At 44.3% G+C, this 11,914-nt stretch overlaps 1 protein-coding gene across 1 annotated transcript; it reads left to right on the top strand.

Moving 5' to 3' along the window:
- Positions 1 to 9,718: 9,718 nt before the first annotated feature.
- NHLRC1 (NHL repeat containing E3 ubiquitin protein ligase 1) lies at positions 9,719 to 11,382 on the top strand. Its single transcript, XM_036447159.2, has one exon. It carries the CDS (start codon positions 9,786 to 9,788, stop codon positions 10,971 to 10,973), a length of 1,188 nt encoding a protein of 395 aa, XP_036303052.1. The 5' UTR covers positions 9,719 to 9,785; the 3' UTR covers positions 10,974 to 11,382.
- The last annotated feature ends 532 nt before the right edge of the window (positions 11,383 to 11,914 follow it).

Raw genomic sequence — 11,914 nt, 5'->3', positions numbered from 1 at the left:
CACGAATTAAAGGGCCCAAAATCATGCCAGGAAAAATGCCTCAAACCATAACACTGCCCCCACCAGCCTGAAGGGCTGTACTCATACATGTGGGGTGTATGCTTTCATGTTGTTTCCGTGAAATTCTCTTTGCCATCTGCATGATGCAATTGGAAATGTGATTCATCAGTCCACATAACATTTTTCCAATGCTTGACTGTGCAAACCTTGTGTTCCTGTGTGAATTGGAGACGTGTTATTTTGGTAACTGCAGACAGCAAAGGTGTTCGAACAGGCCTTCGGCTTCCATATCCCATCCGATGCACTGTTCGGCTAATTTGCCTACAAATGTCAGGTGGTCATAATAATCTGGTCACTCAGTGTATATTTTAATCCTTACACAAGGATATTTTTTTCAGTGATTTTTAGAGAGTGGAAGGGAAAAGGGGAAAGAGAGAGCGAAATATCAATGTGACAGAGAAACATTAATTGGATGCCTCCTACAAGATTAACCAGGAGCTGGATTGAACTTGCAACCTGGTATGTGCCCTTGACTGGAAATCGAACCCGAGACACTCTGGCTGCAGGCTGGTGCTCTAACCACTGAGCCCTGCAGGCCAAGACAGAAATAATATATTTTAATAATATATTTTAATGTGCTTTTATTGACTTTTAGAAAGGGAGAGGGAGAGGGGAAGGGAGAGAGAAGAAAACATCAATGAGAAAGAAACATTGATTGGCTGCCTCCTGCATACCTCCCACTGGGGACTGAGCCTGCAACCGGGGCATGTGCCCTGACCAGGAATCAAACTGGTGACCTCTCAGTGCGTGGGTCAACGTTCAAACAGCTGAGCCACACAGGCCCAGGCAACAATATTTTTTTAATAGATGTATAATGTTCTGTCAGATGGCAGTGCCACAATCATTTCATCTTTCTCCTGTTTAGAGTAATTCAGCACAGGTAAGTAGTACTCCTGAGAGTGCTGGATGAGGATTCGCTGACGATTGAAGACTGTCCCGTTCCGAGGACTCTAGTGACAGAGACTGAACAGTGATCACTACTATATAATGTGGTGAGGCTGCATGAGGAAGACACACAGGCAGCTGTCAGCCTGTAAGTGGACACTTAAGCCACCAATAAGTGAGGACAGCCCTGGCCAGTGTGGGTAAGTGGTTAGAGTGTTGGCCCTAACAAAAAGGTCACGGGTTTGATTCCTGGGCATGTACCTAGGTTGCAGGTTCAATCCTGAGCCCCAGTTGGGAGGCAACCAATCTATGTGTCTGTCTCACATCAATGTTTCTCTCTCTCTCCCTCCCCTCCCCCACTCTTCCACTCTCTCTAAAAAAGCAATGGAAAAAAATATCATCAGATGCGGATTAAACAAAAAAAAAATTAAATAATGAGGACAACATTACTTAGAGCAGGTGGGAAGAGAAGATAAAAAGACCAAGGATGGTGTCCTAAGCAACACTCAAATTTTTCGAATTTGAGAAACATTAAAGTCTCTAGGTTCCCATTTCAACTATCTATTCCAGCTCATTTTTCTGTGGGTGCTCAAAGCATACAGGCCTGAACCACTGGTCCCCGCTCCATCAAACCCTCACCCCTGAGGAGCCCAGCACATGGATGTGAGTTACAAAATTAGATAAGTGGTCAGAGGGGCACTAGGAAGGTAAGATGCCCCAGGGCCGTGGTCGGCAAACTGTGGCTCTCGAGCCACATGCAGTTCTTTGGCCCCTTGAGTGTGGCTCTTTCACAAAATACTAGGGCCTGGGCAAGTCTATTTAGAAGAAGTGGCATTAGAAAAGTTTAAGTTTAAAAACTGTGGCTCTCAAAAGAAATTTCAATGGTTGTACTGTTGATATTTGGTTCTGTTGACTAATGAGTTTGTCAACCACTGCCCCATGGGAAGGGCAAAGCTAAGATGTCATCAGAGCCCGGGTCAGAGTCCAAGGAACCACACAAGCTACAGAGACGCACCTATGGAGGAGGTGGGCTGAAGCTGGCCTGACCCTCCAAACTGAACAACCCAGGAAGGATTCAGAGTAACAAAGACAGCAGGGTTTTTGCTCTGTCGGCTCACAAGCTCATGCTGAAGTGCCTACTGTCTTTGTTCCTTGTCTTTCAAGAAGTTGTGCCTCTCTTCCCTGATTGAGATCATGCCATTCCATGTGTCTTGCGCCTCATTTTTTTCTCCTGTCATTGTCAGGTGCAGAATGAAAGGTCACTGTGTCACTGGACTTGCTTTGGAATGCCTTCCAAACTGCATGTGTGTGGCCTATTTTGCCACATTTGCAAAACCAGGAGCTCCCCTGCCTAGACACTAACTCCTTCCACAGGTTCTATAATACCTGTTAACCGAGCAGGACCTATAAATACGTCAAACGTAAACACTATCGGGAACGGGTAGGACGTATGAATATGTCCTTGAAATATATGTTGCGCCCTGCGAGGGACGGTATATATTTTTTGTAATCTTTATAATTGTTTGTAAAATTTATAATTTTTTAATTCGATGTTTCCATTTTTTTGTTGGTATTCTTTTCTATTTGTTTGTAATTTTGTCTTTTCCTTTCTGCTTTATATATAAATAAACAAAAAATATATATTTCATTTATTTTAAGAAAGTATAAATTAAAAAAATAATAATAAAAAATTACGTCCACTGGGCGTGACGTACTGACACGTCCTAGTGAAAGAGTATGCGCCCGTTGTACGTTGCGTAATTAAAAAGGGAACTCCCGGGTTAACAGGTTAACCCAGGTGTCCGCAACCTACGACTCCAGAGCCGCATGCGGCTCTTTTGAAGCATTGCCACGGCTCCCAGCAGGGCCGACACTAGCAGGGCCAATAGCAGGGGCCGGGCGGGGAGCTGTATCACTTACCTTCGCCCGCCTCCGCCTCCGGCGCTCCCAGCGCTCTGTGTGGCAGGTTGCGGGCGACTTAGCGTCGCTAGGCAACCACAGCGTCCCTGTCCTGGCCCAGACTCCTTCCACTCTCACTAAAAATCAATGGAAAATAAATTAATGCCATATCTACAAATGTGGATAATCTATAGGTAAAAAGTGATGGATGTGGTCATTCAGATTGTTAATAAGATAATGGTTTAAACCACTGCCAGTTCCGTTTGCTATTGGGTGAGGTGGAAAGCATATATTCTGACCTCCTGCTCCACAACAAGGTCCGGTGGCTGTCCAGAGACGAGGTGCTAAAACGCTTTGTCGCATGTTTGGAAGAAGTAAAAACTTTCCTGGCCAACAAAGAGCTCATCTTTGCTGAGCTGGAACAACCAGAGTGGCTGGAAAAATTACACTTTATGGTAGACATGACAGCACATCTAAACACACTAACTACAACCCTTCAGGGGAAAGGAGGCACAGCCCTGCACATGCTGGAGGAGGTTTTGGCATTCGAGCGCAAGTTGACAGTGTTTGTCAAAGATTTACAGGGAGGTACACTGTCTCACTTTCCCTCTTTGAGAGAGTTCAAACAAAGTCATGATACGATAAATTTGGAATATTTGAAGTCTGCAATCACCACAATGCAAAGTTCGTTTGGGAAACGATTCTGTGAGTTCAGAAAGGAAAAAACCACATTATCCTTCCCTGTCACTCCCCAGGCGATCGCTCCATCCCTATTGAATATGACTGCATTTGCAGGTGTAAGTCAACCTGATCTTGAGATGGAACTGGCCAATATAGCCGACAAAGATAAATGCTTGACCACTACTCTTGAGGATGTTGCCAGTCAGAAGGCCATTCTGGCTCAGAATCTTAATTGGAGTGATATTGAAAACCTTCCCAAACAGGACAAACTTGTATTCGAAACATGGAATGCCATCCCCAACACTTATATAAACATAGAAAAAGTATGCATTTGGAGTCCTGTCGATCTTCGGCTCCACATATGTATGTGAGCAGGTCTTCTCCAACATGAACTATATTAAAAACAAACATCGATCATGCCTCACAGATGACAACTTGCAAGCCTGTGTGAAAATGAAGGTAACGTCTTACAGCCCTGATGTGCAGACACTGTGCACTGAGGTTCAGGAGCAAAAATCCCATTAACCAAGTAAATTAAATATTTTAATTAGCTATTAATTTGCAAAAATATATTTTACATTGTTAAGTGAAAAAGTCCTTTTTTTCTTCAGATTGACAGCTAACTGCACGATCCGGTATATAGCATTAAGGTAAGAAACAATATATGCAGTGTTATATTTGTTTTAAGTGTCGCAATGGTTTTGAGGCTCCCAGGTTTTTTTTCCTTCAGAAATGGGTCCAAGTGGCTCTTTATGTCTTAAAGGTTGCAGACCTTTAAGACATAAAGGTCTGGTTAACTTATTATAAAGATCTGGTTAACTGGTTAACTTATTATAAAGGTCTGGTTAACTGGTTAACTTAACCAGTCCCCCGCGCTCCCGCTTCTCCGCTGTAACCACCTGCACTAGGTCTCCATCCTCCCTCCCCTGCGGGTGTTACTTTGCACACAGGCCCAGCCACTGGCCACATGTTCTATTCTTTAAGCCCTTTGTCCTCATACCCCTCAGGGCTCATTGTAGGTGAGAGCGGGAAGAGATGGGCAGGCTATTCCAGGACTCTCTAAATGAGGTGTGTTGGAGGGAAATGGGAGAAATCCATGGAGACTCTGGCACAGAAAGATTCACCATCAAAAACTCAAAATGTTAGCGTTAGACTCAGGGCATTTATTTTATTAACCAGTGTGTGTATTCAGGTGCTGCGGGTGTTATAATGTAAGGTATTTGAGAAAGCCATTATCATTGACTCTAGAGATAGGCAAAATGTTTAGCACTGTTCCTGGCTAAATACTACTTTCCCAATAGTGCTTCTTATAAATCCTAGAGAATCATCGAAGAAAAGATAGAACATTTGGGTTTACTACCTATAAGCAGTATCCTTCTAAGTATTCATTCGTTCATCCATTTAATTGATGTTCTTGGCAACTACTTGTGTATCAGGCACGATATGGTGCTGAGCAAAACCAGACCTGGTTCCTGCTCTCCTGGAACTTAGTTGATCTCTCCAGAGTCAGGAGCAAAGAAGAGGTAAAGGTAAAGAGCAATGTGAAGATTGCTCTTAAAAGGGAAAATGGACTCCATATACTTGGTAAAGTACAAAAAAGACAAAATGAGGCCCTGGCTGGTTTGGCTCAGTGGATAGAGCATTGGCCTGTGGACTGAAGGCCCCGGGGTCGATTCCATCAATGGTACATGCCTTGGTTGCAGGTTCAATCCCTGGCCTTGGTTGAGATGCATGCGGGAGGCAACCAATTGATGTTTCTCTCTCACATCAATGTTTCTCGCTGTGTGTCTCTCCTCACTTCCACTTTCTCTAAAAATCAATGAAAAATATCTTCAGGTGAGGATTACAAAAACAGAAGACAAAATGCAAAAGGCAGGAGGGACTGAGTTGGATTGGCAGGAATACTGGAATAGAATCTGTATGTAATTCTGTGAAGAGGCAGCAATCACTGAAGAAAATGGTTGGCAAAGATGTATGGATCCTAAATATGAAAGACTTAAACCTATGTGTTGTTAGTTCTGAAAGCTTTGTGTAATTGAGAAAACCTTAACTCCCAAATGACCCCAAATATTTCCATGCTTTAAAGTTACCATTTGAGTCTGGTCTATAATTCATGAAGGTAGATTGTCTGTTTATGTGCCAAAATGTCTTGCAGAATTACTGTGCTGTCTACCAAGAGGTAGAGGGATTACCATGATCATTCTTTTAAAAATGTCAGGTTTATTGTAGCTTTTTCTGGTTTACCTTGTCTGTTGGTGCAGTACTTCTGATTGCCCCGCAGGGGCAGCAAAGCAAAAAAAAAGAAACCTTGGGATTATCCTGGAGTTGAGCAAGGGAGCTGAGCCCTCCAGCTCATCTCTTCTGTCAGGCTAGCCAAAGTCATTGAAGGGTCTAAGCTCAGCCACAGTCACCAATGAGTTGTGGGTCTTTGGAGACATTTTATTTTATTTTTTCATATATTTTAACCTGTTAACCAAGCGGGACGTATAAATACGTCAAACGTAAACAATATCGGGTTCGGGTAGGACATCCTTGAAATACATGTTGTGCCCTGAAACAGGCGGGACGTATATTTCCGAACAACGAAGTCATCCATGCATGTCTCAACATGAATTTAAGACACGGAAGGAATCAGTATAATTTCGCTATTGAGAGTGGTGGACGTGTTCTGGGTGAGCAGTGAAGGGTACGTACTTACACTTACCTACCTATTTTCGTATTATATATTATTTACTTACATTTTTTTATATCTCCAGCCTTTATATAATAGAAAAACATATAAAATTGATCAAATCATCAATAATTTGTCAGAAAAGTTTAAAAGTTTTTATGTATGTGAACGAGAAATATGCGTAGATGAATTTCTTTTATTATGGAAAGGGAATTTATCTTGGAAACAATATATATCTACAAAAAGAGCTAGATTTGGAATGAAGTTGTTTATTTTGAGTGAAAGCCAATCTGGATACGTACAAAATATAATTTTATACACAGGCAAGGACACAAATTATGGTTTGAACTACCCCCAAGAAAAACAATCAACAAGAATTATTTTGGAGTTAACACATGACTTACTGAATAAAGGATATAGGATTTATTTAGATAATTTCTATACATCAATTCATTTGGCTGAACTCTTGTGTCAAAACAATACAGACATTGTTGGAACAATGAGGATAAACAGAGTCGGAATCCCCAGTAAAATAAAAAAATTACAGAAAAATGAACATATAGTAAGAATCAAAGGCAAACTTATGGTTTTAAAATGGAAGGATAAAAAAGACGTATTGATGCTCAGTTCTATTCATAATGACAAAAAGACAATGATTGAAAAGAGAGGAAGAAGGCAAGAAAAACCGAATGTTGTCCTGGATTATAACAAGAATATGGGCGGCATAGATTTGGGAGATGGGTTATGGTGGCCCACATGGCTGCCCGTAATAGGGTAAAAAAATTTTATAAAATTTTTTTTCTACGATTAATTGATATGTGCTGCTTCAATGCATATATTATATACAAAAAAGATAAAGGTCATTTGGATCGATTACACTTTTTGATAGAGTGTGTAGAGAAATTGGTAGATAACAACATAGTGAAAACCTACCCAAAGACATCAACAAGCAGCTCTACATCTAAACCATCACGCTTAGTTGAAAGGCATTTTCCAGAACAAATAAAAGCGATATAGGAAAAACTAAATCCAGGAAATGCCGAGTTTGCTACAAAAAAGGTGTTAGGAAAGAATCTACATACTGGTGTCTGGATTGTAAGGTAGCACTATGTATCAACAATTGTTTTAAAATATATCACACGGAAGTTGAATTTTGAATTTTTACATCTATATTTCAATTTTTTAAACTCAATATTTCTATTTTATTTGTGTGCTTTTGTTTTTATATTTTTTATTGGGTATAGAAAAAAGAAATATATATTTTTTGTAATCTTTATAATTGTTTATAAAATTTATAATTTTTTAATTCGATGTTTCCATTTTTTTGTTGGTATTCTCTTCTATTTGTTTGTAATTTTGTCTTTTCCTTTCTGCTTTATATATAAATAAACAAAAATATATATTCCATTTATTTTAATTAAGTATAAATTTAAAAAATAATAAAAAATTACGTCCACTGGGTGTGACGTACTGACACGGCCAGGTGAAAGAGTATGCGCCCGTTGTACGTTGCATAATTAAAAAGGGAACTCCCGGGTTAACAGGTTAATTGACTTCAGAGAGGAAGGGAGAGGTAGAGATAGAAACATCAATGATTGTGAGAGAATCATTAATCTGCTGCCTCCTGCAAACCCACGACTGGGTCTCGAGCCTGCATGCCATCTCGTGTTTGGAGGTTTTTAAACATCTCTGTGCTTTCCATCTTGACTGAGTATGGAAGAATTTAACCTGGTACCATTTGAAGGGATTGTTGTAGTGCAGTTGTTAGTGGTTGTCAAACTTGGCTGCACATTATAATCATCCGGGAGCTTCAAAACTTCCAGCTGCCCAGCCCACACCCAAACTAAGTAAACCCAGTTATGAGACCCAGCTATTTACCATATACAACCATATACAACCAAGTTGGAAAAACACTGGAATATGCCTGGTCGGTGTGGCTCAGTGGTTGAGCGTTGACCCATGAATTAGGAGATAATGGTCCGACTCCCAGACAGGGCACATTCCTGGGGGTTTGGGCTCGATATCCAGAATGGGTTGTGCAAGAGGCAGCTGATCCATGATTCTCATCACTGATGATTTTCTCTCTCCCTCTGCCTTCTTTTCTCTGAAATCAATTTAAAAAAACATTAAAAAATACAACACTAGGATAGTTAAGAGTGTGAGCTCTGCCATTAAACTGCCTGGCCTCAAATCCCAGTACAACTGCTTCCTAGCCATGTGACCCTGAACACGATGCTTAACCTGTATGAATTCTTTTGTAGAAAGGGGATGATGAAAATAACATGTTCTGCCTCGCCAGTTTTGCTCAGTGGATAGAGCATTGACCTGTGGATTAAAGGGTCCCAGGTTTAATTCTGGTCGAGGGCACATGTCCAAATTGTCTGCTTGATCCACAGTGGGGAGCATGCAGGGGGCAGCCAATCAATGATTCTCTCTCATCATTGATGTTTCCATCTCTCTCTCCCTCTTCCTTTTTCTCTGAAATTAATAAAAATACATTTTAAAAAAAGGAAAGAAAGAAAACATGTTCTTACAGGACTGTCATGAGGTTTAAATAAGATAATCTATATAAATCACATAATAGAAAGAGGCATGGCATAAGTTCTACAGCAATTATGATGAACAGCTTCCATTTGCTTCCATTGATTCTTCTGGGAGACATTTCCAGCCATTGTTCCCCCACCTGACACTCATTCACCTAGTGGGTTTCTTGTATTGCCCTATCCCATGCCTTTGCTCGCACATGCATCTATTTTACACATATTCACTAAGTAAGTATGCTCTGGTTTCTCTTCAGACCGCATAAATCTTTCGCCTTTTACATATTCACTAAGTATATAGTTTAACTACAAGTGTGATCAAGACACACGCCTGCCTCACCTCCCTCGAAGTTCAACTTTCCTCGTGTGTCTGTGTTTTCCAATTCAGTCAGAAGCATCGTGAACCACGAGACCCTGTTTTCCCGCCAGCCCTAGCCCCTAGCCCCCGGCACCATGAATTGGAAACTGCAGGGTTGAAAGACGAGGTTGCTCTAGCTCTGGCTTTGTCACTTACAGCCTAGGTGATAAGGAGGAACCTTCTTGTTCTCAATAGGTGCATTTCTTCATGTGAAATGTGGAGCTAACCCATCCACGATTTTGTTAAGATTAACCTACCTGAGCCGAAACCGGTTTGGCTCAGTGGATAGAGCGTTGTCCTGCGGACTGAAGGGTCCCAGGTTCGATTCCGGTCAAGGGCATGTACCTTGGTTGTGGGCACATCCCCAGTAGGGGGTATGCGGAAGGCAGCTGATCCATGATTCTCTCTCATCGATGTTTCTAACTCTCTATCCCTCTCTCTTCCTCTCTGTAAAAAATCAATAAAATATATTTAAAAAAAAAACAAAAAACAAAACATTAACCTACCTGACCATGCGCTGGAATACAGGCTTTCAAGCAGCAGTGCCGCCCGCGCCCACCAGGGGGCAGCAGATCTCGGCCTGGCGGCGCCGGGATCGACGTCAGAACCGGCGCCTCCGCCCCGTGACCGTGAACTCGGGCGGGCGGCGCGGAGGTCGGGCGCGGCGGGAGGGAGCCCCGCGGGCTGCGCGATGGGCGCCGAGGCCCCGGGGGGCGGGCCGGCGCTGCGGGAGCTCCTGCGCGAGGCCGACAGCGGCCTGCTGGAGTGCCAGGTGTGCTTCGAGCGGTTCGGCCCCCGCCAGCAGCGGCGCCCGCGCAACCTGCCCTGCGGCCACGTGGTGTGCCTGGCCTGCGTGGCCGCCCTGGCGCAGCCGCGCACGCTGGCGCTCCAGTGCCCCTTCTGCCGGCGGGCCTGCCGCGGCTGCGACACCAGCGACTGCCTGCCGCTGCTGCACCTGCTGGAGCTCCTGGGCCCCGCGCCCGGCCCGGCGCAGGCCGCCCGCCGCGCGGCCCCCGCCGGCCCCGGGGCGCTCACCTGCCGCCTCTCCTTCGGCGGCTGGGGGACCCTGGTGAACCCCACGGGGCTGGCGCTGTGCCCCAAGACCGGGCGGGTCGTGGTGGTGCACGACGGCAAGAGGCGCGTCAAGATCTTCGACTCCGGGGGCGGATGCGCTCACCAGTTTGGAGAGAAGGGAGGCGCTGCCTGGGACATCAAGTACCCGCTGGACGTCACGGTCACCAGCGACTGCCACGTGGTTGTCACCGATGCGGGCGACCGCTCCATCAAGGTGTTCGATTTTTTGGGCCAGCTCAGGCTCGTCTTCGGAGGCCCGTTCTCCTTGCCGTGGGGTGTGGAGACCACCCCTCAGAACGGGGTGGTGGTCACGGACGCGGAGGCAGGGTCCCTGCACCTCCTGGAAATGGACTTTGCAGAAGGGGTCCTCCGGCGCACCGAGAGGCTGCACACGCACCTGTGCGGCCCCCGAGGGGTGGCGGTGTCCCGGCTCACCGGGGCCATCGCGGTCCTCGAGCGCCCCCTGGCGCCGGGGGCCGGGACCTGCGGCACCACGGTCAAGGTGTTCAGCGCCACCATGCAGCTCATCGGGCAGGTGGACACCTTCGGGCTGAGCCTCTTCTTCCCCTCGGAAATAACGGCCTCCGCGGTGACCTTCGACCACCAGGGGAATGTGGTGGTCGCCGATGCTTCCAGCCACGCCGTCCTGTGCTTAGGAAAACCTGAGGAGTTTCCCGCACTGAAGCCCGTCATCACCCACGGTCTTTCCCACCCTGTGGCACTGGCCTTCACCAAGGAGAATTCTCTTCTTGTGCTGGACAGTGCCGCCCATTCTGTAAAAGTCTACAAGGCTGACTGGGAGTGATGGGCGCGTGCTGAGGATTCTGGGGCTTGGGACCAGAAGCCCTGGAGCTGCCACTGATGAATTGTTTAGCCCTGGATAAATTATTTAATCGCATACATCCAATAGGGATCATTATAACTGCCTGGCAGACTTACAAAAGGAGAGGCAATTATTCAAGAAGATTAATGAAATCTATTTATTGAATATGTGCTTCATGTGCTAAGAATTTTTTTTTTAAAAAAAACATTAGCTCATTTAATCCTTAACAGATACCCAGTAAGGTAATTTATATTATTAATCCCAGTTTAGATATGGGAAAACTAAGACCCAGAGAGCTGAAGTGACTTACTCAAAGTGACAATCACCATTGGATCTCAATTCGGACTCCCAAACACATTGTCTTAAATAAAATAACTTATGTGGGGGAAAATATGTGAATGTATATTATTGCTATGTGTATGCTATTTACAAGTAGTCATTTATTGTAGTTGGATGCACAGAGGAGACTTTACAGAGAATTCAGAAAGAGCGTTTTGTGGTGGGTATCAACTCAACTTGCAACTCGTCTGATGGCATACTGCGTGGAGTTATTGTGGTTCCGAGTTACTTGACTAGGAAAAACAACTTTACTGCTTATTCAGAAGGTAAACGTGTCTTCTGGCATCGGTATCTCCCCCACTCTGTAGGCATCAGGAAAGGTTGCCTATACTTGGTTGAGAAAAGGCCTGCTTTGGTGTCTGTTCTGAATTACTGTAGCACACACTACATTTATACAAGTGTTAGAGGGCTGGATGATACTCCTGTTACATGTTTATGTTAAACAGAGATAAATCACCACAATTAATTCGTGGTAAAAAATTATTTTGGTGGCCTTTTTATAATCAGTAGTAACCTGAAGCACTTCTGTGATGGGGTATTTGTGCAATTTAAATTTGCCCCAGGTGTTGCAAACACTGTATACT

Source organism: Pipistrellus kuhlii, unplaced genomic scaffold (assembly GCF_014108245.1).
Source record: "Pipistrellus kuhlii isolate mPipKuh1 unplaced genomic scaffold, mPipKuh1.p scaffold_m20_p_2, whole genome shotgun sequence".
Lineage (NCBI taxonomy): Eukaryota > Metazoa > Chordata > Mammalia > Chiroptera > Vespertilionidae > Pipistrellus > Pipistrellus kuhlii.
This window is presented reverse-complemented; position numbering and strand designations above follow the sequence as displayed.

Excerpts from the sequence above, each read along its gene's own strand:
- NHLRC1 (XM_036447159.2), top strand. The coding sequence starts at position 9,786 with ATGGGCGCCGAGGCCCCGGGGGGCGGGCCGGCGCTGCGGGAGCTCCTG.